This window comes from Dicentrarchus labrax, unplaced genomic scaffold (genome assembly GCF_905237075.1).
Source record: "Dicentrarchus labrax unplaced genomic scaffold, dlabrax2021, whole genome shotgun sequence".
Taxonomy (NCBI): domain Eukaryota; kingdom Metazoa; phylum Chordata; class Actinopteri; family Moronidae; genus Dicentrarchus; species Dicentrarchus labrax.
Window position 1 is genome coordinate 13,263,881 of NW_026136723.1, and position 27,178 is coordinate 13,291,058.

A 27,178-nucleotide genomic window follows, 5' to 3' on the forward strand; every position below is an offset into this window, starting at 1 on the left:
CCTCTATCCCATAGGCCTACCCTATAGCCTACCACAGCATGTTTCATAATAATTACCTGTTTCTAATGGCCGATATTGATAAGATAACTGATCATTTCAAAGTTTGTGTTGTGGTGAGCAAAGATGGATGATTTAATATCCCATAGCTCTGTTGTAACCAAATCTAACTGACATTATACTTGTTAACACAACAAAAAACTGTTTCTCTTCAAATGTCAAAAAACTTAACAAATATACTTTGGCCTTAATAGAACATATCATATTAAACATTTTGCATAATAACTTTGTTATTATCAACTGATGATTTATCAGCTATAAATTAATTAGCAGAATAATTAATAATAATATAAATTTGCCATTATCAGCCAATACTTTATTGGCCCCAATAATTATTATGAATCCCTACAAAATGTCTTCGAAAATGTGGAATATTTTAAGTATTAAGTAGGCCTGTGAAAAGTATGAATGAGTTTGAATGAAGTTTCAATGATAAAAAATGTGGTAGGAATTTAGAAGAACGATGCTAAAGAATTGTGTGTACAGAAGAACACTTCCAGCATTCACACCCATCAAGTCAACACATGTTTGTGTTGGGAGAAAAGTTAGCTTTTGTGAAATAAAGCTGTACTTAAATTCAAAGTAGGCCACTTTTTATAACAGGGTTAATAAATTAATTGGTTTATGGTGCAAATGGCATAAATCACGCATTAATGCTTTTTAGGTCATATATTAATTAGAGAAACTTTAAGGTTGCCAGGTTGTGGAAACTGATGTATATCTTCCTCCAACAGGAGACTTAAAATGTTTGTAATAATGACGTTTTTTTAAAAAGATTTTTTTAATTTAAATTAAATTATTTGTAAATAAATAAAAACATATTCATAGGTATAACTGATCTATAAAGCATAAAGCCACAGTAAATCACATATTCACAGTTAATTGAGTAATTAGTTACAATTTATAAACCCTAAACAGGGTGACTTTTTAGAAACTTACTTCTGGGCAAATATTTATATTTAACATACAGCATTTGAAGCATTGCATACTTCTAATAATTGCTTGACTTATTCATAGCTCCACTCTTGGACGATGTAGAAAGAGACTCATAGACCACAAACATCACTCAGATCAGTTTCCAGGTTGTAGGCTTTGAGCATGATCACTGTGCTTACCACAGCCATACACTTGTCTTTTGCACTGTCCCTTTCTTAGTTACACGTCAGTCCCATTAGACAGGTTTGGAAAATAATTCTTGAGATTATTTAGATGATTAGATGTCCAACTACTTTAGAATGCTGAGATCAAATCACACAGGAAATTGCAATTTCAATTACAATTTTATCAGTGCACAATCTGTGGCTTTTTAGGGTCATTGTTTGCATCTGAAAGTAGCAAGATATATGGGTGGTGAGATTGTGGAGAAAGAAAGAAAGAAAGAAAGAAGGAAAGAACGAAGTACTGTATTGGTAGAGTACTAGTTTGTGGTTGGTCACACCACCAAGGAGAAATAAAACACATCCTGAATAAGCAAGAACACTGAAGGGGCTCTACAACATGAGGGTTAATTAAGACAGTTTTATGGAGACTTAATTGCTGCAATTTCTGAGGTCAGACAAGTCAAGTTTATCTGTAGAGTGCTTTTATCAAACACCTTCATCCCAAAGTGCTTCTCACAGACCAAACAGAAGACAGAAAAACAAACTAAACCAACGTAGGAGGACAGTCATAATAAGAAAAGGCAGGCATCCATGTTAATATACAATTGGTGACATTATATAGCATTAATGAGTGTGTGTGTGTGTGGGGGGGGGGGGTTAACACAAAGCAGTCATAATGACCATCATGGCCATTACCATCATCATCATCACAGGCTTGGCATTTCAAGACCAGCATTATCATCATTATTATAGCTAATATTACTGATGATGAGGCTTTCATGGCCTTTTGTTGGCCCTGACTAAGGTATCACCATGGAAACAGATGACAAAAAAAGAGCATAGCTTTATTGAATTACTCTATAAAGCTATTCTGACCAAATGGGGCTTGAATGTTGCACCGCGAAAAAGTCCCGGGAAGACACAGATGAGAGTCGGGGGTGGAGAGGGAGACAGAATAGAAATAGCAGCTGAGACAGATAAAAATAAAAGAAGAATAGAAAAGAGACACAAGATAGAAAAACTCTGGCAGCACTGAGGGGCATGTGATTGTGCAGAGACACCGATCGGCTGGTACACACAGCACAGAAGAATATTGTCTGATGGCTGGAAACAATGACAGCAATTCACCAACATCGACATAGTCACAAGAGGAAATCATCAGTACTAACTCTATAACAGCGGTACAGACAATGGACATCAGAACCATTGATTAAATCTTTAATGATTCTTTTACAGCAGGCCTCTGCTTGTCTTAAAATAGCAGTCTGATAAATGAGCTTCATCTCTTATTTACTTGTTTCCAAGAGTCTTTCTAGCTCATATCTCATATATCATAGATTGTCCCCAAATCCAATTTTATATATTGTTAAAACATCCCAACTAAATACTCTTCAAAGTGTAAATGTCATGATATTATGCTACTTAGGAAGAAAACAAAGATATGTTTATTTGTCAGAAAGCAGAAATAGCATGATGCCCCCCCCAGCTATTTTAGCCTCTGTGTGTTCCCATAGACTTAATCACATGAGGTTTTAAATCTGAGTTTCCTGGTGAGAAACATCATATTTCACTGTTTGTCTCCACTTTCTATTTAAATATCAATGTATGCAATGAAAGAGATCTGTGAAATGTCCGCCAAACAAAATCATCAACATTTAAGTTAGATTAACAGAAATTTTAGATAGAAAATTTAGAGTTAAAAGTTATCTCTCCAGGCTTCTGGTTTTTATTAATCTCACTCAGATTGGTTATGAAAGAAACAGAAGATCAGAGACTCACAACAGATTGAAGTAATGCACATATAGTACAACTATAAATTAGCCTTAATTTTTTTTACAAATGAAAGTGCCATCTTTTAATTTTAACATTTCATATACAGACTGCACCTCTTCAGTGTCATATTCCTAGTCCGCCATCTTTAGAAACATTAAACATTGTGCACTCCATACAGCAGGCCCCATGTAAACATACTGTAAAATGAGTGTCTGAGCGAACGTTCACGTTATAATGCTTCATCATTGTTGTGTCTGTCTCTGCTACAGTATGTACAATGATAAAACAGTACGATATGACAACCACAAGATGTGTAAACATGACACTCAACAAAACGTGGCTATTTTGGGAGATTTATAGATTCATGCATCAAATACTATATGTAAACTCTGATTTAGATGTCAACAAAACATTGTCAATAAAGGTGAGAAATAGGAACAGAAATTGACTCTTTAAATATCCCATATTGATCAGATTGGTTGATCCATGTTTTATCTATTGATTTATGAAGCACTGCAGTAAAAAATGCAGACAGTGCCCCGTCATTTATGAAAGGGTTAATTCCAAATATTTTGTATTATTCACAAATTCAGCATATTCATTATATTATTTTAAACAGCATCAGGAAACTTGATATTTAATACATTGTGAAAGACAAACCTGAACAAGAACAGCGTAAGATATAACAGTAGGAACTTATAAATGACTGATCCAAAACAGAGTAAAAACAAAAACAATGGAGATATTGATCATTAAAAAAAACTGTTTGGCAGTGCCACTTTCCACAAGGCATTTCTGGCGTGAACATTTCTTGAACTTTTGATAAGTCAACCAACTACAATTACACTTTTTTTTAATCAGTGATATGTAATCTGAGGTTCTTTGTATTGGGGTCCCATTCATCCAGACATATACACTGACACAGAAACAATGTGTTATAACATTATCTTCACATATAGCCACAGTTATTCTCAGCCTCAAGTCGAGAAGGAATCCTCAAATCACAGCACAGCTTTCTAAGTATGATGTAGGTGTGTCTGGTTTTGAACACCCGCGTCCTTATAAGTTGTGGTATAAACATGTACAGTAAGTCAGCTTTTAGTCTTTTCACAGCATTTAAGGACACACACCCATGTATTTGGGTTAGATGTTCTCATGCTCATGCTCCTCCTTCATAAGGAGAATGGTTTGAGTGCCAGCATCAGATTCTTTCAAAACAGTTATCTTACATGCTTCATTTCCTGTTTGCTTCTCCTCATGTTCTTCTGTTTCAGTCTTTCCAACACCATCCTCCTCCTGTTCCTCCACAGTTATGTCTGTCTGGGAGAGGTTTGGCTCTGCGCAGCCATGCTGTTTGTATCGGCTGTGTTTTGGGCTCTGGCTGTTGTGCTGATGCTGGTTGTCGTCTTGGCTGTTGAAGAATCTTCGGATGGTGTGTTTGGGCAGGCCCAGCTGAGCCGACAGGGTGTGGACCGCTTCCTCGTCTGGGTTGAGGCCCACATCCCGAATGAAGCTCTGCAGGATTCCCAGTGCTTCATGGGACACTCTTAACTCCTCGCTTTGGACCCCAACTCCACCTTGGACCTCGTTATCTGCCTCTAAAGAAACCCCAGCCCTACCTCGGTCCTCATCCCTCACGCCGGGCCAATTCATAGCAAGCTTCTCCTTAACCCTGCCCTCTTTGCTGTCTCCAATGACCTCATTAATCCCTTCCTCACCCACATTTCCATCCCTCACCTGCTCCTTGCTCTCTGTATCCTTGTCCCTCACCCTACCACAACACCCCCAGTCCCCTCCCAAACTGCTCCTCTCTCCTCGTCCCCCCTCAACCCAGTCCTTACTGTCCCCTCTGTCACCATTACTGCTGCCTCTGCCCAGCAGACGTACTCTCATGTGGCCCCAGTTACCCCCAGCCTCAGATTCGGCCGGTGATGCAGCACATGGTTGCCGTGGAGACAGGTGAGGCCCTGCCTCGGGCTGCAGGGGTTGATGGGGTTGAAGATGGTGTTGCTGTGGCAGCGGAGAGTTGCGTTGGTACTGACAAGAGAAAAAGCGAAATTAGAAGCAATTATGGTAAAAATACGCACTTAGTCTTTTGGATTTTATATTTTTAACGCCAACTAGTTTCCATTGTGTTAATGTGGATTTTTAATGGTTTCAAATGGATTTTAATGGTAGATGATGTGAAATCAGCCAGACAGAAATATATTTGTATGATTTGAAGTGATAAGTGTTACTAATAAGGAACAATTTCTGCTTCTTTGTTTGCATATTTTATTGCAGATTCTATTTAAAAAGTAGTGGCTATATGAAAATTTACTTCACTGCTTAATGAAATATAGTCACTACGTTCATTTTAGACACCTACAGTATATTAAAGAGAACTGGCATCAAATTTTCCATCTCCAAATTACAAACACTGAATCACTGAGATTAGAATGGCTCCCATTTTACAACAGACTCTGAACCCGCTTTGCTTTCTGTATTTGTTAGTTATGTTTTTACTTCTCACTTGTTTCTCATGGGAGCTCTAAATAATCTGAATGCAGAAATTAGCAGCAGTTCTGTCCTTCATTTGACCTCAGTTGTGTGAACTGGATCTGCTGAGGTTTCACACGTGAGGTGGCCTGCAATTCAACCATCGAAGTACATGTGAAGTCTTCTTGTCTTGCTATTAACACAATATATTTCACGTAGTTTACTGTACTTTCACAAACCGGGGGATACACAGCCATTTTTTGACATGTTAACTGTGAGTCTGTGCTATAATCAAGCCATCTATTCATGCACGAGCTATGGAAGTGAAAGAAAAATAACTAATCAGTCTCACGGATCATTGCTTAATGTGGTAATCATCTTTTCTTCTGACATTTTTGGCATTTAGCTGTCATTACGGTGGTGCTTTTCCATTGCACACTCTAGAGATCTATTGCCATTAAATGTAATGTATTTTATTTTAATTCAAAATTTATAAGATGTATTATAAACTTTTAATATATAACTTAAATATATTAAGTGTTTTTCAAAAATTAAAGCCAGGTCTCCTCAAGCTCTAGTTCTAAGGACCTCTCCAGTAAAATGTGTTGTTTACAATGTTTCTATATCTAGCTGTGTGGAACAGCAGTCTGTGTGTAAAGATATTGTGTTTATCTTGCTGTTGTGGTCTCACCAGTGTATTGTCATTGCTGATCAATGTAAGCCTGTCAGTGCAGTGCTGCTGTGCCGTCGTGTTGCTGCTCTCCTGTTCATAGATGGCATCTCGTTCAGTCTGGGACAGGCTGAGGAACCGGCGGATCATGCACAGATTCTCCCACAGGGTCCGGTTCTCTGGGGTGGGATCCTCCTTCCAGCGCAACAGCTCACACAGCCAGCCCTGCAGGAGGAGGTAACACATTAGGTCCCCCTGTTTAGCATTTATAAGCAGTATATAAATATTTAATAAATGGTTTATAATACGCTATGATGTATTTATAAGCAGATATAAGTGTGTATTATCCTGAAGAACATTCAAGGGGCTGACTAGCTAACCTACTGTGAGCACACAAAGATGCTCTGTGATCATTAAATTACCTTTCTTTCACTCAGAGGTCACAATGTCAGCACACATTAATACTTCTGGCGTGTCCTTAAACATGACCCTGACACCCAGCAAGCTCCTGTGGTGAAGATCTGACCTGAGGTGACAACTCAGCAGAGCAAGAGGAAGTAAAGAGAAAAATATCTCTTGTGTGATTAACTATAAAGTTATAACAAAAATGTTGAGCTGCCTAATGTCCTGCCATAATTGCCACGATATAATAAAAACATATTCATTAGGAATGCTAATTACGTCAGTCATTCTGTTAATTAGTTAATTAATTAGAAGATATTTCTACATCAACAAGCTATTCCTAATATATTTCAGAGTATCAATATCTTGAGGTCTTTCTGTCTACTTAAGAAAGGATGCATTTTTTATTTTTATGTTTATGTGTCTGCATGCATGTTTTGCTGCTACTTCAGTGCGAAGACAAAGCCAGTTAATTACTCTTTCTTGAGCATATTTTAGCAGCATATTAGCAAAATCCAATAATTCGATCTATTCTATAGTGTGAACTTCTGCTGCTGGGACATTAAAATTGCCATAGCAACACCATGTAAATTTATACAATGGGATTTAATTCATGTCACCCTGCATACACCCACACTCCTATTTATTTTGTACTAATTAGAATTTAATAACATATAAGTGGCAAAGACTACAAAGCTCTATACACTATAAATTCACAATAATTTACTTTTCAAATTCATCCAAAAAAGGTTCATGTCGTAAAACTTTTAGTCTATTTATTGTTTGCTCTCAATATACAAAGCTAAGAAATAAAGTATCAGGTTTGAAGATCATCTAATGGCAAAGCCAAAAGATGATGGAGAGATTTTCTCATTAGCTAGAATCTTTTTCTGCATCACAAGGGAGGAAACTTGTGAGTGGCAGATTGAGGCGGGCAAAGCCAAGCTAGTTTCAGATCCATGAACTGGAGCATGATTACGTTTGCAAGCAACGCTGGTGCGCACACACAGATTCACACACACACACACACACACACACACACACACACACACACACACACACACACACACACACACGCACACATACACCTGGCTGTAGCCCAAGTCTAGCACACAATGCCATCCAGATGCACAGTGCAGATAGAACAGAGAGATCCAGCGTGGTTTTGCCTGCCAAACAGCCGGGTAATACAGAGAGAGAGAGAAAGAGAGAGGTAAAGAGAACATAGAGAAAGTAAAGTAAAAAGAGAGGCCAACGAAGAGATAGAAAAAGAACCTCAGGGGTTTTGGACCACCTGTCTGTACTGGCATGACCGCTGAATGACCTCCAAACATCTTTACGATGAGTAGATGAGTAGAGAGAAGGGAGAAAGAAAGGAAAAAAGAAAGAAAGAAAGAAAAGTGAAAATTGGAGACATGCACGAGAGGAAGAGAAAATGAGACAGCTAAAATCCCCCCATTCCATGAAGGGAAATTATCCTCAAAACAAAAGGCAATAACAAGCTTATGGGGCCGCCATAAAAATGAGAACAATAAACACTCAAATCATGCCTGTGTGTGTACGCGTGTATTAGTGCATTTGTTTGCCCGTGTGTATTTGAGAAATTGCATGTACATGGGTGTGCTTGTACAGTATGTCTATGTGCACAAATACGTGGTGCGTATGTGTGTGATTTTGTATGGTGACTATTAAAGTGATAATTTAGGACACAATAGCAGTCTGATGCACTGATGATAGTCCTCTGCAGAGTACAGCTGCTGGTTGATTATCTGGGCTTCCCTCCACGCACACACTAGCCACCCCTGCTTTAACTGAGGAGATGGATTCATCAGGGAAGCTAAATTTGAACAATTAAGCATTAGAAACGATTGGGAGCAATATGTGTGTGTTTAAGATTGGACATCTTCATCACATTCGCATCGGTAAGCAAGCAGGTACCTGACTCTTGGAGGCGGCCACCTTTGCAAACAGAGCCTGAGACACCTTGGCTCTCTTCATCTCATGCTGAATCTCCTCGTAGATAGAAGCGCTCACATTGAGAACACAACTGTCTGTCCTCAACCCTCTGTCACTTGTAACTGGGGACAGTCTAGCCTAAAAAGAGACAGACAGACAACAAAACTGGGTTTAAATGTGAGCTACAGTAAGCAACTAAGTAATGGGCCATTTGCAGCAAAGTGAAATTAATCCAATACAGTCAAGAGCAATTTTGGCTTGATCAGGTGCTCTGGCAAACACATTTTCAAGTATTGAGAAATGGGAAGCTGGTAAGGGATCATGTCCTTTATGCAGCCCTAGGAGCACCTATACAAAGAGGGGTGTAGTCTGGTGGTGAATACTCCCTTGTAATGAAGCTGCTCCCCGGCAGGAGAAGCAACTCCATGTAGGCTACATTAGAGGAAACATGTAGCTGTCTGTAACCTCCCCAGCTCCAGGGCAACAGAGGGAGTCAGCAGCATAGTGCACAGGGAGCTGGCCATACCAGATTGGGAGAAATGTGTGTGTGTGGGGGGGGGGAGAAACTATTAGGGAGGACTCACTAAAGACATGACTAGAGGAAGCTGGTAGTGTCAGCCAGATTTTTTGATTTGCTTGTTTAAAAAAAGGAGAGGGTTCACATGCTGATGTTTAGCACGTATAATGTTAATCATGTTTGCCATCTTGGTTTAGCATGTAAGCATACTAACAATGAACATACTAAATCAATAAACACAACATACTGCGCTGACATGAATAATGTCATTACTTTTATAGGTATTTGGTAAAATTACAATTTTGACCTGATGATGGCATTAACAGCTAAGGTAAGGGATTACCAAATGTATCACAAATACCTAAATGTCTATACCGAATTTCTTGGCAATCCATTGGTAGAGGTTGAACATGAATGTTACCCTGATGCCTGTGCTGTTAAAGGAAAGGTGTCAAAGGGGTCAGTAAGCTTCACAACTTCACAACAACTTCCTAATATGATGATTTATGTCTTGTTGTTCATTTTGTCCTTTACATTTAAACTGACCTAGTTTGATTTGTGTTCTCTCTCTATTCATGTAATATATGTCAAAGATCTAAAATCTGCTAAATTTTACTTTTGCTTAGGTACGGTATAAAGAGTGGTTTAAGTACTATATTAAAAATTCAGTTCTCCCATTTTAATATTCCAGTGCTCTTTATGATCAAACACATAGTTAAACATTTAACGGCAGCTTTGTGACACTGATTTTTTATTTTATAGCGTTCTTCCTCTCTTTGTCTGCTGGCTGACCTGTGTGGGTCTTGGTGGCGTGTTATTGCAGCTGGGGCTGAATCCTGTCAGGCTTCTGTCTTTCTCCTCCTGGTAGATGCGCTCCCTCTCCGCTTCGGGGAGCTGCAGGAAGCTGTACATGGCCCGGAGGTTGACCAGCAAAGACTGGGAGGCGTGTATAGGGTCCTCCTCCTTACGCAGAATCTCTGACAGCAGTCCCTGGTAAAGGCACACACACACACACACACACACACACACACACACACACACACACACACACACACACACACACACCAATCAATACTCATTGATTAGTAGAAGCAAGCAATACGCAATAAAACATGCATGAAATGTCAAATTAATTCACACATATTGGCAATATTGACATGCACAAGGTCACTCTAAGGTTGCACAAGCCACAGCCCATTTGCCCTCTTTGGTTGTTTTATTTTTGCTGCTTTGTCTGCATATATACGAGTTGCCCAGAACTGTTAATATTAAAACAAAATAAATCGCCTGTCATCCAAACTTTTACTATTTTTTGATAGGAATGCTTCTGCAGGACATACATCATTTGTGGAAATGATTAACTATGAATGGTATAACAGATGGGAGGCAGTGTGAATAAAAATCTCCACATATGCTTCTGAATATTGCACACAACTTGTCATGTCGTGCAATATCGACTCATACCAGTATTATCACATGAACCAATCTTAGCTAGCATGCAAGATAACTCCTCAGTTATATCAATATATAAATAATACTTGGAGATGGTAAGAAAGCATACACAAAAACTCCTCCTGATTTGCCTGATTTGAACTCATATAGCCTTGCTATAACAACAAGGTCTACCTAGCCTTGCTAATTGTTCTGGCTAATGCTCTGCTACGGCCAAACTTCAATAGATGCCTTATGTTCTTTTTCTATAAATTCTATGTATGTATGAAAGTCAGGTAAAATTATCAATACCACTCTTATTACTCCATTAAATATAAACAGGCAGCAGATTTAAGCTTAGCTTAGCATATAGACTGGAAACGGGGAAATGGCTAGAGTGGAAGCCACTGAGCCCTGCCATGAAATAGACTATTGCTTTTAACTGCAACATTTTTTGGAAGCAGACAAGTTGTATGATGTTCAAGAAAAAAGAAGAAAGATAACATTTAAAGCTAAGTGCACTGATGATACCAATTTCTTTCCATAGATTTTAAATGTATCTTACAATCAATATGTAGGCATATAGAACAGTTCAGTCTTCAAAACCCCAGACAATCTTTCAAATGCTGACTCCTTTCAAAGTGTGTGTTGACACCTAAACATCACACATACAGGGGATAACATGATAGATCTAATATTAAAGATTATAGATTTCCATTATCTTTATGTAAAGTTTCTCAGATCCCTGAAGGAATTTTGCAAAAGCTCCATATCCAACTCTGGATCTCATTCATAGAGGCACCAAGTCGCTGTCCTGTGGTTTAGTGTATCACAGCTATAGGTGATACAGAGCCAGTTCCCAGTCAGTGCTGAGCACACTATAGTGGCTCGCATTATTCTGGGTGTATATGTGTATGCAGGAAAGCCTTCAAATATCACATGCAGATTGTAAGGCTTTCTTCCTGAAAAGAAATCAGATTTCACACTGGCATGGAAATGGAGAGAGAGGAAACAGGCTACTTATTCAAATCATGGATCATCCTTGGATCCACCAAGCAACCCATCTTCCAAGTAGATGGAGGCTTTACAGGAATCGCCAAATGACAAATGCTCCCCTCCCGTCTATATGGCATCTTGGCATTATGCCCACCTTATATGGCTGGCACTGAGGCACCTTGGACTTGGCAATGGGGAAACATGGGGGTGGATAATAACTTGCTCTGCTTATTGTGATGAAAATGATAATGATGGTAATAATAATAATAACAATAGGCTTAGCCTGTCCTCTGAGCCCCATTTCTGTGGGTGTGGTGGTGAATGTAAGATGATGGACACAGATAATGTGGCATTTTAGTGTTAGAGGCGATGGCAGAGGATGATATGGATGGAAAATGAGGGAGACTAACAGAAGGAAAAGGGGAAAGATTAAAAAAAAGATGGATTGACAATCAGAGGTAGAGATTATACGAATAGAAGGGCTGCCAGAGTGAAAGGTGGCAAGATGGAGGGACAGTAAGATAGAGAAAGAGGCAGAGAGGGAGACAGCATTTCTCCAAGGGGTTGTGATTAGTTGGCCCAGCAGCTGCTTCAGTGCTGGCACCAGCTTTGTGCTGCAGAGAGCTGGCACAAACACACACACACACACACACACACACACACACACACACACACACACACACACACACACACACACACACACACACAGACACACATACATGGGGGGAGGGGGCACTGCGGCAAAGGCCATGCCAATGTGCCAACCATCAAACACACGTATTCACAGAACACACATACCTACAACTGCAACACCAGAAAACACTTCCAAAATATAACTGCCAGCAAACCTCTTTCAACACCATTCAGATCACAGTCACTGTGATTAATGTGTTCCATACCTGGGTCCGGTTAAATGCCACCCGGGCAAAGATGGCTTGGGAGATGCCTGCTCTCTTCAGTTCCTCCCTCACACAGTGGTAGATGTCACTTGGCACGTCTGTTGGCCCCACAGAAGACACAACCAACGGCTGGTTTTGGGGCCCAGCCGCAGGTCCTCCCCCTGGGCCACAGTGTGCCTGCTGCGGGGCTTGGGTATCAGGGGGTTTAGAGAAGACCTTGGTAGGAGCCCTTCCTACGGGGGGATGGTTGAGATACTGCTGTGGGGATGGTGAGAGACCCTGGCCAGCCAGCATACGGCTAACAGCATACTGCTGGTTGAGAAACTGGGCCATCACCAGCTGCTGGTTGACCATTTGGGAACTGAGAGGTTGGCTTACCAACCCGTGGGGGCGCAGGCCGAGAGGGGAACGACCACATATGTTGGCTACTTCTCCACGAGAAAAAATAAGTGTGGAGCTCTGGTCAGCTGGGCTGCTTGTGATTGGCTGCTGGCTGAGGGTGATATGTGTGGACTGGTCAGAGAAGCTGTCAATCTCTAGTGCAGGAAACGGAAAGACAGATGTACAATTATTAACACACAAAATACTAATAGTGTGTTCCAAATCTTTACTAGATACTAATTCCAAGCAGGTTTTTTGAGTATGTGGTGTGATCACACTGGACAAAATAAATTATAACCAGACAGCATGCATTCTAAGAACTAATTTTAAGCAAATTGTTACTTGTATTGAGATACCCACAGAAACATCTTAGAAATAGGAAGTATTACACTTTAACAAAAGTTTAATCGACATTTAATCAACATTTCAAAGTCGTAGTTTGACTGATGTTGCACGTAAGTAGCATACAATATAAAATTAGTATGTAGAATGGATTTAGAACGTGCTGTAAGACTTATCAGGCACACTTAATGTTTGCAAGCTTGATTGAAACCCCTCACCCTTGAAGCATTTGGTCTTCTTGAAGTGCTTGTACCATCGACCAAACTCGTGACACTTGGCAGCTGAGACATTTGCATAGTAAGTGCTATTTACAATAGATGATATCATACTCTGAAACAGAGGGGAAAAGACAATAGAAATTCATTACATTTTTCAAGCTCCTGCTATGGGCGTCCTGGGTGTCTCAGCTGTTCACACATCTGATATTAATGAACTCAGATCTGTGTTATTAAAAAGACCCCCAGGTAAATAGGATAATAAAGACAGATGAGTGTGTCAGTGTGTGAGCTCTGTGTGTGCCTATGTGTATGCAAACATGTATGTGTGCGTGCATGTGTGTGTGTAATCAAACAAAACACTAGAGGTCATCAGAGACTATGCCTCTGTCTGTCTGTCTCACTCACACTCATGCAAAAAACACACACACACACACACACACACACACACACACACACACACACACACACACACACACACACACAGTTTTTCCCAGAAGACCGTCCTCTTCTGCAATCTTTACATCTGATTACACCTTTCATCTTCTCATATTTATTTTAATCTGCTTCTCGCAAACAAGAGAGGGGGTAAAGGGAGTGATAGGAGAGAGAGAAAGAGAGATAGATAGAGAGAGAGAGAGAGAGAGAGAGAGAGAGAGAGAGAGAGAGAGAGAGAGAGAGAGGGAGAGGGAGAGAGGTGGGGAAGGAAAGAAGGGGGAGGGAGGATTGGCTTGTATCAGATCTGCAGAGATAGTGAGCAATTTCTCTTTATCAAACTGTAGATGTCCTACGCACCCTCCGGCAAAATAACAAATAGACTAAGTTGATAATTATGAATATTCATCAAGAGGCCTTACCCCAAATACTGCATCATTAATGTAAAATTATTTCTGCAGTTGTGTCTGTATTTGCTTAATTAAACACACCAGAATTGAAGAAGATCTTAAAACCAGATTCGGATGTGCTCTGCTGAATCAGTCAAAAGTGCAGAAAAAGCAAAACAGCGAGAGAGAGATGGACAGATAGAGTAAGCGAGAGTAAGATGGTGGGTGAAGCTGACAGACAGACAGAGTGACAGGCAGACAGGTTGGCAGTGGAAAGAATCAAGATAAGCAGCAGCCCAGGCAGTGGGGCTTTTTAAGAGATAGCCATCTCTTTTTATCTGTTTCTCTTTCGCGCTTTGCCCCAACACCTTATCTACCTCTACATCTGGACTTCCTGTCGAACTATTGGACCTCACGCTTATCCTGCCTCATGTGTCAAAATGGGCACAAACACGCACACATATACACACACACACGCTCGCAGGACATAGAAGGGCAAAGGCATTACAGGCACTTTGAACTTGCCAAACTTGTCTTCCTTTCCCTCTTTTGCAGATGCTCTTTGTATGTGTATGTGTATGTGAGTGTGTGTGTGTGTGTGTGTGTGTGTGTGTGTGTGTGTGTGTGTGTGTGTGTGTGTGTGTGTGTGTGTACCTGGGACAGTGGGCACTCCTTGGCTAGGGTGCTCTGGTTCATGTCCTTGAGGAGCTCCTTCAGAGCGTTTCTCACTGTGGAGTGACTCCACTGCTCGGCTGGCAAATCCTCCAATTTTGGACAGCTAGACAAAGAGCAAATTAAAAACACTTGACTTGCAGCATTAGGATAGATTACACTTAAAGGGGAAGACCGGTGATTTAGTACTGCACTTCCATGGGGAACTCACAATCAATAAACCTGACTTTTAGTCCCCACTATGATTTAAGCTCCAAAAAATGTTGGATGTAATGTAATAGCGTCTTTCATTAGACCCTAATGACATCATTAAGGTTATTTTCTAATTTTTTTGTGCCTTTAATCAATAGTGGCAACTGAAGAGTGACAGGAAAACGGGGGGAGAGGGAGCAGCATGACATGCAGCGAAGGGCCATCAGGACACCTCATACAACTGTTTACACTGGCTTATATTAATACTTCTTATATTAATACTTCAGGCTTTTATTAATACTCATACTTTGTGATGAGTAAACAGAACTTAATTTGTAAAATCAGTGGAGTGAACCTTTAAAAATAAGATACAGCTTCTCATAGCATGCACTGGGTGATAGGTAGGCAAGATAACAAGTATGTTTCCAGGCTAACAAACACACTCTTTCAAAGGTATGGATGAAAGTCTGGACTGTGGGAGGAAAATAAAGCACTTTATAAACTAATGAATTAAACAAAGTCATGTGAGCACAGTGAAAACAGAGATGAGGTCCTTCTTTATATTGAAGGAATACATTTTGTCATGGCACAGCAGGACAAGCACAGTCACAGGTGTTAATAATAAAATTAATGATGTCTGAATTCCATTTAGCGGCTTCAATTGTTAGCCATCGTTAATGTTATGAGTAACACCTGTGTATTTCTATGACAAGCGTGACAAAATGTCTGCTGTGGAAAAGACCTATATTAACTTCCCTGTACTTCTTCTGCTTCTCTATATTTGTATAATAAATATGCTACAATGTCCTAACTCTCATAACGGATCTGACCTAAGACCCAATATGTGGCACAGTGGTCAAAAAGTAACTGTCAAAACAATGGAAGGGACATTCATTGTTAAAAAATGTTACAGGAAATAACTTTTAATGTCCTCCACTATTAAAATGCGCATTAATATTCATCGCAAACAAGCAAATAAAGCCACTCATTAAATTTAATCTAATGGAATTAAAATCGAAAAGAATTTCAGCATTCTCTGCTGGAGACACCAAAATAAATTTTGTATGGCTCTGATTTGGTCCATGCCCTTTGGTTATTTTGTTTTCTTTATACAAATTAGGGATGGTGGGTGACTGGAGTCTTTCCAGCATGGAGTGGGAGAAAGGCTGGGAAACAGTCAACCCGGTCTTGACTCCATTACAGGGAACACAGGCGATCACACTCACATTCAGAGTCTGTGTAACTCCATACAGACAGGACAAGGAATAGAGCCTGACCGTAAGTGCAGACTACCTACCTATGCAGCTGTATTTTAAGGGTGATAACATGGTGAACATCCTGCAGCATATCAGCCACTGTGGCGTCCGGAGCATCGGTTACACAGGATAGAGGCACCGGGTTCCACCGGCCCACCTGGATCAGGCCTGAAAATACACAGAAAAGTGAGTTAGAAAACTGTAAGAAAAATACTTTTTTTGTGTCCTTTCCTCTGTGTGCAAGTCTTTATGTACCTTTTGCCTGTGCAGCAGAGCTGTGTGAGTAGCCCAGTGTCAGCAGGGCCATCTCTATCAGCTGGTTAAACAGCAGATCTCTCTTGACCAACACAAACTCTGCATGTTCTTCTCTCCTCTCTCTTTCCAGAGGACTTTCCTTGTGCTCCACCACGCAGAACACCGGCAGAAGGCTCCCTGCGGTGATGGACACAAATTATGTCATACAGCATTAAATTGGAGACTGCAATGCATAGGGCCCACATAAATATGACACAAGGGGAATTCTTCCACCAAATGTATCATTTGTAAGGCTGTTATCTTACTCCCAATCCCGTGCAACTAAAAACCCACTGAGCTCCTCTTTTGCATCTCTTCTCTGAACCCTTCTTCATAACAGTCCATGTACCTCTGCTGTGCCAGCTCTTGCTCTGTGGCTTCACTGTGGTGGGTTTCTGGACCAGGCAGGGGTTTTTGGCCACAGGACTCCCCTGCCTGCTCCTCTCCTGAGCCGAAGGTCCCGCTCCGTTTTGTTCTAGTCGAGCCAGCTTGGCAGGAGGGGGCCTGGGGTCTACAACGAGATCACTGCCCTCAGGTTTCTTGGCTCCATTACACAGGGCGTCCATCTGTGGTCTCACACTGATACAGAGACACAGGCACGTTAAAGAAAGACTGTAGGAGGTAAACAAATGAAATTGACTCATTATCTATATCTGTGGTCATCAGAGAGTTTATGCTGACCCTTTTTACATAAAGATATTACATATATTTAAACTAACGTTTACAATGACAAGCATAGTGTTTAATATATGTTTGTGTCTAGAGATTGTGAAAGAAAGCTGTTTCAGTTATTTACAGTTTTGTGTCTAACAAGAAAATGAGAAAGCGCAATGTTTGACACACACGTACACACATACACACTCAGAAGTGAAGGATATCCGGATCAGTATTAGGGGATGACCTTCACCCAGATGAAGCTATTTGGATAACCCTTTAAATCCAGTGAATGCTACAGCGCAGTTTCCCATAATAAACCTGCTGACATCTCCAGGCGCGCCGCTGCAAGCGACAGTAATTCAGTTCATTATCAGCTCCTAAATGCGCGCTAATCGTCCCACGTCTGATTCCGCTGAAGTTTGATCGGGGCGAAAGCAGTCTGTTTCAGTCGGCACAGCGTGCATGCCCGACCTGCCATCATACATCAACAGCCCGTTCCTGTAGACATAGACTGTATCCATATGTTATCCCCGCTTCCATTAATCTCCAGTTGGGTAACAGACCCACCTCGCTTGGCTGTCGGCACGCGTCCTTTTTACTCACACGAATCGTCTGTTTAACATCGACATGATCTAAGTCTAAGTAGTTTTGCCCCTTGTCCCTCCTTGATCTCCGACCGCGCTTCGCTTTCCGGTGTGATAATAAACTGGCCTTAGCGCAAGTTAAGAGCGACCTCCCATCCAGAGCACCGGGGTATGCTGCTACTGGGGATCTAGCTCAGGAGAGAACAATACACGGCTTGGAGCTCCTAGAGTACATTCCCTGTCATATATTATGCTCCAGCACTGACTCCGGGACAGCAGTTGGTTACACTTCAAAGCCCTATGCGCACGGAGCGAGAGAGATAGAGAGAGAGAGAGAGAGAGAGAGAGAGAGAGAGAGACTCACACCCCCACACACAGTCTCATAAATACGCGGACCCAGCTGCATTAGCATATGGTGTAATAATGAATTCACTAGCGCGCTCCGTAAATGTATTAAATGTGACAATTGCGCATAAATCTATTTATTATTTTCTGCCGCATGCTGTGCACGCACTTATTATTGTCTTTAGGGTACTGGAGTTCTCCATGGTAACAAAGTGGAGCAGGACGAGGTGGAAGAGGCTGACTGATATTAACTTTTGAACGTTGATGTTTTATTGTCACAAGATTTTCTGTGGCTCATGTTTTATATGTGGATAATCGCGGTGTTTACTCCATGCAGCCAATAATGTGCTCTCTATCCTACTACAATTGCGGAAATGTATAGTATGATATAGGCCAGTAGTTCTTAACCTTTTCGGTGTCAAGGACCCCCAATCACTTGACTTCCCATCAATCCCAGGGGGTCCCCGGACCCCAAGTTGAGATGCACTGGCATAGCCTATAGTGTAGTATATAGTACAGTATATTGTATAAGTACAGCAGCTCTAGGGTATGGTATACAGTACTATACTTATACTACACTACACTATGGTATACAATAGTATACACTATAGGCTATATGAATACTTGTATGTTATATATACTATATGATACTATGCTATACTATACTGTAATAGTATAGTGTACAATGATAATTAAACTACAGTGTATGGTATAGTATAGTAAGTTAGTACAGCAGCCCTTGCTATAGGTTGCAGTGGTTTTTACTATACTATACTATACTATACTATACTATAGTATAATATACTTTATTTATTATTTATATATACATTAGTATAGGCCTATATATATAACAATATATAAATACTCTGCTTGAATTACACAGCAGGGTAGTTCTTTAAACACTATCAGGATAAAGCTATAAATAATCCTCAAAACGATCATTTGACTCTAATCATTTAATTCTGACACTACACACTAAATCACACTGTAAAATATCTAAAAGTAGGACCAGCAAAAGCTCCCAAAGCTCAAAAAAGACATAAAAGGAAAAACTTTAATCACTGTACCTCAAAGTTTTGATACGACTGACTCATTTAGCATAGGAAACAGCTTGTCTTCTGTCCTGTTTGCAGAAACCTGAACTTGCAGCGAAGTACCAGCAGCCCTTCCCAGTGCTGTCCACTGCAGATGAGATGCACTTCACCAGTGGAGCTGTAATCCTGTGAAGGTATCACAAAGAAGGCAAGGCAAAGGATGGCAGGTGTGTGTGTGTGTGTGTGTGTGTGTGTGTGTGTGTGTATATGTGTGTGTTGGTGTGTGTGTGTGTGTGTGTGTGTGTGTGTGTGTGTGTTTTGTGTGTCTGTGTGAGTAAGAAAGAGAGAGGAAGAGTCAGAGATCCTTCTCTCTGGCAGATAAGATTCAAAGACTTGCCCCATGAAATGTTACACCGGTGTGGTTACGGGTCTATCTCTTTCTACAGGTAGATGGGTGGATGTTGTGCAATGAGAGTGTATGTTTGGGGAGAGAGAGCATGCTCTACTACTTTTGACTAATTAAACAAAGTGAATTAGCTATCTCCCCAGCCAGAACGCGTCATGGCTGGTTAAACATCATTCATCGTGACTAATTCAGAGAGAGAGATGTCACTCAGCTGGGTGGAAATGTGTGTGTGTACATATGTATCACTCCAATTGCACCTCTGGGTATGCTGCTGTAAAAGTGTGTGTGTGTTCTAGAGATATTGAGTACTATTTTGTGTGTGCTTGCATGTTTAAGTGTTGATATGTTCACATTTCTGTCTCTCTGTCACCCTCTGCTCCACTATTTTATCACTGGCTTGATACGTTGTCAATGAGGCTGGCATGCTAAATGATAATTAAGACCATTACACGCTCACAGAGCATGCTGCCAGTGCAGCACACGGCTCCCCTCAATCGCAGCCTCATCTCAGGGGACACCCTACTACTCACACAGTCGTGTATCTCTCCAAATTAGGTTAGATTTTCATTCCACCTCATTCGCCATGGATGTGATGTGGTTATTATAAACTCATGATATGGTTAGTGAGCCTGCTGCCATTAGATGGGTGGAGGCATCATGTTGGAGCGTTAAAGGGGAAATGGATTGCCAACACTCAGTATTACATATCTCTGTTTCTCTTGCTCATGCATACTTGTGTTCAGTTTGCAGCAGATGGACACAATCTGATACACACAGTGTAATACAAAACATACACAGGCACACACAAGTGCATCTAAGTGTTTGTGCAGACACAAACACACACACACCTCACCCTAACACAAATGATCTGTCACCTCGAAATGTACACTTTCATCTCCTTGTGCAGTGGTGGAAAGTAAATTCACTCAAGAACTATACTTAAATACAGTTTTGAGGTACTTTACTTAGGTATTTCCATTTTATGCTACTTCATGCTTTGTTTATAATTCTAGTGCACTATTATAGGGAAAATATTGTCCTTTTTATTCCACTGCATTTATCTGACTGCTATATTTACTACTTAGTTAGAAATAGTGTCTAGTTAGGGCCCTGAAACACATTTCAGATCTCTGTGAGTTGTTAGAATTTCAACCAGAGTGATTTCGCCTCTAGACTGAGGCCTAAAAGGTTAAATTATTAAATATTCCACAAAAGATTTCAGTTCAATCATCTCACGCCCCCTTAAATATAGCTTGTGACCTTTTGAAGGGGGCTCAGTCCCTAGGTTGGGAACCACTAGACTACACTTCTGAACTATAAGTAGTAAAACTAGTTCTATTTGGATCAACTACAACAGTAAAATGCTATTTGTGCCTTAATGCATCAGTATTATTATTATTATTATTATTATTATTAATAATAATAATAATAATAATAATGTGCCTTTTTACTTAAATACAATTTTGAATGCAGAAATTTTACTTATAATGGAGTATTTTTACATTGCTTTAGGTAGTTTGCTTAAGTAAAAGATCTGATTAGTTTGTCCACCACTGTCCTTGTCATACTTCTAATCTGAAACACCCTAACCCAGAAACTATATCCATACAATAACCTTATAACTGACATTGTGCCAGAGCCAGGCTTGAAGGCAGCTGTCTCTCCTCAGGTTTCTCCTGATCTGGGGTGTGTACAGGCTCCTCTATGTGTTAATGTACCCGCACAGGTATCAAATACTGGCTTAGAAAAACATAGCCTCGGGTTAAGGTATTTTTTTGATGTATGTATACAAATCAGAAAGTCTTTGACAAAAGAGGTTTGAATGCAGGCACCTCCAGATTTCAGATGAGATTGTGAGCTCAGGATCAGATGTGAGATGTGTCCTCCTTATAAACTAGATTGAAAAAATGTTTTTGTTTTGTGGCTGACTGAAAAAATGGCTGAGCTTTCCTTTCTGATAAGGATGAGAAGACAGAATAAAGGACTATAGACAGAGGGTGGAAGCATTGGGTTAGAAGAGGGCATATGGGCGTGATATGTTGTGACATTTCTATATTGCTTGCATTAAGAGGGCTTGTGCAGTGTGATAATGACTACAGTGTGATTGTATGTGTGTGTGAATGTGGCTGTGCACATATTGCACATACAATATGGGCTATTAGCTTTGTCAAGCTATGTGTGGAAAATTAACTTATAGCCATATATTTAAACAGCCATGCCCACTTCTTAGATAGCACCAGAGGGCATCATAAAAACCATTAAGCTAAAATGCCGGCACAGTGTTGCCTTTGCAAGGCGACGAGGGAGTCTTAAAGCATGAATGCATGACTATGTTATACAGGCATGAGGCCAGATTAGATTAGAGTTTAACCAGGAATGTTTATAATGAAACTAGAGACAGAGGAGTGGAGTTGAAACAGTAGAGCAGCACATCACTCATCCAAAACAAAATTCCCATACCCTGCAGGTAAAAACTAACATCATTACAGTTCTTGTAATTATGCACTACTGTTAACATTTTGATTAATCTTTGATGAAATTTTAAAGGTTTGAATAGAGCTAATGAAGGGGTTTTATGTATGTTTCCCTCATGTTTGTAAACACATTGTGTATGTAAAAGCTCCTATGTGCACTATTTGAAGATTTCTCTGGCGACCCCTAGTGGTAGTATAGTAAAATCTGATTGAGTAAACGGCTGAGAGCAAATCAAAGGATGCAGAAATTTTCACTGTGATTGTTTTTTCCACAAACAAAAACGATGCAATCAGAAAAATGCCACACATGCTGCTTGTCACAGAATATCTTACAATGAAGCTCAATTATATCCTCGTCGGTTTCCTTTACTCAAAATATGTTATATACAGTGTATATGTTTGTGTGCTAATATGAGTGATACTATGCAATAATCTGTTTTTATTTATATTATATTTAATATATTATATTTATATTTTTGATCCTAACGTTTCTTTGAAACCAATTATAAAATAAAAACATTAGATTAAACAGGGTAGTATTTAGGACTCAGCGACAGTCTTCTGCCAGTTAATCTGAAATGTAAGCTTTTAAGTAACTGAGAGCACATTACACTGTGAATGTAAAAATACACTTTGAGGTTGTAATAATAGATTTTAGACACTAGATCCTAGTGTCGTCTTTAATTTTACTTTGTTGTCTTTTTTTATTTCAGTCATAGTGTTTTGATTTTTTGTTGGGTTTTTTTGTTGGTTTTTTTGCATTTTTGTCTTTGTTTTAACAAGATGTAAAAACCTAGTATGTGGCTGCGCCATGTATGGTCAGTCTGATAAACTGTGGCCAAATTGTTATATGGATAGCCAGTGGTATTGTCTATAATGTGAATTCCTGGATATTAAATGTTCATCTGCAGTTCTCTGTGGTCCCAGTTAAACTATGTTTAGTCAGAAAATATTTTCAAATAGTAGAAGATCAGTAGACTATTACAGTCAGGGACAGACTTTTGTGGCTGGCCCACCCTTTGCTGTGGTCCAGCCAAAAGGTGCTATGAAAATAAAGCCGTGATGACGAGGAAGACTTCCTGGTTAGTTTTATCAAGGCTTCTGCTTAAAAACAATGTTGAATTCATTTGGCTTCTCTAAAACCTACTTAGTCTATGATATTAGACTGTTATATTACTGAGTAATATTACTCAAAGGTATTTGTACTTTACTTGAGTACTGCATTTGTATTTTATGTATCTTAAAGGACTTCCCTGTTCCAAATCAGCTTTGAGTCAGCGAATTAAATAACTGAGAAATGATTGAATGACTACAATAAACAGATGGATTTAAGTAAAAAGAGTCTAATTTATGTAACACTGTGAGCAACAATGACTCACTTTGACTCAGCTGTCACTTCACTATGAACTTAACTATGACACACACACACACACACACACACACACACACACACACACACACACACACACACACACACACACACACACATTGTGTATTTGGAGCAGTGATCAGGCTTAAATGATGCATTAAGCACTTAATTACTCAGGTGAAGTATTGCTGTGCGTTGGCTGTCTGTTTTAATTTTATTAGCTGACACTTTTATGGAAGCGTATCTTTGTGTCTCACACTGCCTCATGTGCCTCTTTATCCTGTATGTGTTTGTATTAGTGTATGTGGACACATACAGTTTGAGTGCTTGTTTGAAGCCAATGAGGTGATATATGAATCACAGCAGTCCACCTTAGAGCACCTAATGACCTCACTTTGTCTAAATGACATAACAGTGGCTTCACTTTTGTGGGGGATCGAAGTAGGAGGCGCAGTGCATGACTTTTGGTGTTTAGTCTTATGCTGTGGAACTGTTGGTAATGGGATTGACCTAAATTGTTATGTTTTGCTTGTATATGTGTGAGTGTGAATGTACTCCAGGTTTGTTGTTATTTGCTGGAGGTGTCTTGCACTTGCAACATGAGGCTTGTAATTGCAAAACCTTGGGTGCAATCCCATTTCTGGATTTAAAGAGAAGAGTTTGGTTTGCAAAGTGGGATTTTATGATGACTTGAGGCAGAATTTTGAGAATTTTGTGTTTCGTTTTCCAAATTATTCCCATCATTACATCAGAATTGCGTTTCCTACCATTTCTTGGCGGCTTTGCTTATGAACCAGCTGGTGTAAAAATGGAAGAAATCTCAGGAAGAGCAACAGAGATGGGATCCATTTGAACAGGATGGAGAGAGAGAGAGAGAGAGAGAGAGAGAGAGAGAGAGAGAGAGAGAGAGAGAGAGAGAGAGAGAGAGAGATGGCTTGTGTACAGAATAAACCAAACCTACACCTGTTATTCTGGTAGTGTTCTTTTATGCACTGCTTTACTGTCCACATGAGGGCGCTATGGTGCAACTGATGGGTCTGTTGAACATTTCTGTGTTGCTCATGGTATTTTGACTCCGCCCATCAATGCATAGCTTCCATGCCGGTCATGCCTTATTCTCACCATCAGATGGCGCGATATCTCTTTAGTTACTGTGGCCAGCTGTGCGCCTGCTGGGAGGTAGTGTGTGTGCGTTGAGAGAGCAGCGTGGACAGATTGCAGGAAGCATTTACTCTGCATTCTGTTGTGCAACTACTGCATTTAGTTTCAGTTGTATTCATTAACTGCTGCTAAGATCCTGCGCATACTTGAAGGAAAGGAGGAAAAAATGATACCTTTCTGTCTTCTTGTTACTCTCTCTCCATTTCTGTCTGTCTGTCAGTCACTTTTGCATGATGCCTGGACAAAAAATTTTTTTGCACCGCATTTTTTAAAATTAGGCCTAAAGACAACCTGTTAAACTTTTTTTCATGATTGTATTTGCTATAGAGTGCATGATGTCGTAAAACAGGTCAGAGGTAACCATGTTATATAAAAACAATTTTTCATGTGCACTGCTTTTAATTGGATTTAATCAATTGAGCCATTAGTTGGCTGCCATTGTTCTATTGTGTAATTGGGCCCCTGTGAATACGGACATGAAGCCGTTACTTGATTAAAAACTGAGTTCTCTAAGAAGCTCCAGAGGAGAAAAAACCCCAAAACAAAACAAAATGAAAATAGAAGTTCTGTTTCTGACTTGTGATGTCACCGTGTCTCCACACTGAGAAACTCCCCCATTCGCGCTTTGATCACAGTTGTTGAGGGTGATTGATGTCTCCAACCATTGCGCGCTGTGGAGAGATGATCATTGAATCCAGCGGCACAATAATGGCATCGCTGACAGGGAGTCTCGCTCTCTCACGGTCGTCCCTGGCTATTACCTGAACCGCACCTGTGGACTTCATCTTCCCTTGTCATTTACACACGCAACAGAAGCTCCAGACGGGCGGGTGCGCGCATCGCGTGCACCTCCACCGACTAGGGATTGCATTGTGCTGAGTTGACCGAAAAGCTCCTTGTTCGTGTAGGTTCGACGGCTTAAATGAGAGCACCTCACACATTTGACCGACTTGCACCTTCTCTTTAGTAACTTTGATGGGGACTTCGATATCAAGCAGGGAAAATGCCTGTGATGAAAGGATTATTGGCGCCACAGAACACGTTTCTGGACACTATAGCCACACGTTTTGATGGCACTCGTAAGTTTGCTTTTAATTGTTTTTTAAACACTTCATCTTTTTTAGCAGCTATAATAGTCTTTAATTCAAGTTTTCGGTTGGCTTGTGTTCTCTGGTTTGTAAGGGGCTCGACAAAGCAGGCTGCAGGCTATTTCCCGGAGATCTTTGAGTAGATTAAAAGCCTAACACCTGCAAATATCAAATAAAGAATCGTGGCTCCTCGGTTTGTTGCCCATGGTGCTGAATGGCCTTTCAATTAAATGTACACATCAGGGCAGCAGACAGCTCGAACCCGTTGTTTTTTTTTTGCTCAGATAGACTTTAACTTCAAGGTAACTCCAAATTGTTTCATGTCTCAGGACCAGACAGGAAAACGAGGAGCGCCCACAGCCATTATCAGGCTGAGACTGTCGCTGTCCGCGGTGCTGAAACCTCAGCACCACGGACAGCGACAAAGGGTTAACAGCTCACTCTGGCTCTCATCTGCACACCACCACACATTTGGACGACTTGTTCGCAAGTTGCAGCCTGTGTCATGTATTTGATACATATATTTGTGGACACACCTGAGTAAATCCAACTTTTTTTTGTTGTCCGCGCCTCATTTCTCCCTGAGGTTAACCTTTATTATCTCTGCTCTTTGGCAGACAAGTCCTCCCACTGGTCTGAGTCCAGCAGTCGCATTTATCAAAATTAATTGGTCGTCGGCGGCATTACAGCAAGTCTTTCCCCGGGCCTGTGCACACACACAGGCATTTCTAAACGACAACTTTTGTCTGAACTCTTGTCTTGTCTTAGTAGTCTCTTTTTTCATAATGAGCCGTCTCTATTTCTCTTGGCAGAATCTTAGAAATCAGCAGTGTTTCAGGGCCTGTTTCTCTTTCTGCTCAGTTTCAACTCATTTTCTGACTTTAAAGTCTTAGTTGCCTTTGTATGTTTAGGTAGCCATACACATCCTAAGGCGTGCATTTTTGGATACATTTTCTTGGAAATTTATTTCATTTTCACTTTTATTAAAATTGATATATAATGTACCAGTAGTGCTGCAATTAACACCTATTATTGTATTATCAGCCCATTATTGTCTCGTCTGTAAAACATCAGAAAACAAGCTTCCTGAAGACCAATATGATGTCATTTAATGTTTTGTTTTGTCCAACCAACAGCCCAAAGCCCAGATATTCAAAATATTCAGTTTATACTGTGAAGACAAGAAAAGCAACCAGTTCTCACATTTAAGATGCTGAAACCAGAGTTTGACATTTTGGCACTGATTATCAAAAATAGATCTGTCGATCAATTAATCGACCAATTGTTGCAGCTGTACGTGCCATCATAGTGTATCTAAATAGTGGGTTGTTGGTACAGTATATTTGTGAAAGACTAGTACTGTATATTGTTTATTTGTCAAAAACACATACAAACAGCACATTTTGTGTCATTACTCATGTTTGAACATTTGCAACCTTTTAAAACACAGTTTTACTGTAGCTGTGCTATTTTTGTTCACTCTTTGCCTCTTATTATTAAAATCTTTATCATTGTCCTCAGTGATAATGATTTATCCTGCATTAAGTGCCAACCCAAACTCACCACCTGACCCCACTCATACCCTACTCATTGGGACATTCTCCA

At 40.2% G+C, this 27,178-nt stretch overlaps 2 protein-coding genes and 1 long non-coding RNA gene across 6 annotated transcripts in view; 2 read left to right on the top strand and 1 right to left on the bottom strand.

Annotated features, from left to right (window-relative positions):
- The window catches only part of LOC127358504 (uncharacterized), a 5,504-nt gene extending 1,183 nt beyond the window's left edge, over nucleotides 1–4,321 (top strand). The window contains exon 3 of the long non-coding RNA XR_007882438.1: nucleotides 4,205–4,321. This is a non-coding gene — a long non-coding RNA (uncharacterized LOC127358504). The remainder of the gene's footprint in view (nucleotides 1–4,204) is intronic.
- satb1a (SATB homeobox 1a) lies at nucleotides 1,982–17,990 on the bottom strand. Of its 3 annotated transcripts, none has more exons than XM_051391650.1 (11): nucleotides 17,317–17,990; nucleotides 16,805–17,034; nucleotides 16,417–16,593; nucleotides 16,203–16,329; nucleotides 14,696–14,819; nucleotides 13,221–13,332; nucleotides 12,280–12,815; nucleotides 9,746–9,943; nucleotides 8,419–8,574; nucleotides 6,100–6,303; nucleotides 1,982–4,967 (listed from the first exon to the last, which is right to left on the bottom strand). In XM_051391650.1, the coding sequence occupies exons 2-11, from the start codon at nucleotides 17,019–17,021 to the stop codon at nucleotides 4,074–4,076; spliced, it is 2,745 nt and encodes a 914-aa protein (XP_051247610.1). In that variant the 5' UTR covers nucleotides 17,022–17,034; nucleotides 17,317–17,990; the 3' UTR covers nucleotides 1,982–4,073. The 3 variants fall into 3 exon arrangements, with proteins under 3 accessions (XP_051247610.1, XP_051247608.1, XP_051247611.1); XM_051391648.1 differs by having other exon boundaries at nucleotides 17,313–17,990; XM_051391651.1 differs by having other exon boundaries at nucleotides 17,305–17,990.
- A 1,269-nt stretch (nucleotides 17,991–19,259) lies between these two features.
- The window catches only part of kcnh8 (potassium voltage-gated channel, subfamily H (eag-related), member 8), a 63,930-nt gene continuing 56,011 nt past the window's right edge, over nucleotides 19,260–27,178 (top strand). Inside the window, exon 1 of one of the 2 annotated variants that reach the window (XM_051391642.1) lies at nucleotides 19,260–19,302. In XM_051391642.1, the coding sequence (XP_051247602.1) occupies nucleotides 19,296–19,302 (7 nt within the window). In that variant the 5' untranslated portion in view covers nucleotides 19,260–19,295. Of the gene's footprint in view, nucleotides 19,303–25,146; nucleotides 25,565–27,178 lie in introns of those variants that run through there. The other variant, XM_051391641.1, reaches the window with a different exon arrangement.

Coding starts and splice junctions, on each gene's coding strand:
- satb1a (XM_051391650.1), bottom strand. CDS start 17,021: ATGGACGCCCTGTGTAATGGAGCCAAGAAACCTGAGGGCAGTGATCTC. Junction 9,944..12,279: donor TGGCATTTAACCGGACCCAG/GTATGGAACACA, acceptor TGCCTTTACCAG/GGACTGCTGTCAGAGATTCT. Junction 8,575..9,745: donor CGCCACCAAGACCCACACAG/GTCAGCCAGCAG, acceptor GTCTCTTTTTAG/GCTAGACTGTCCCCAGTTAC.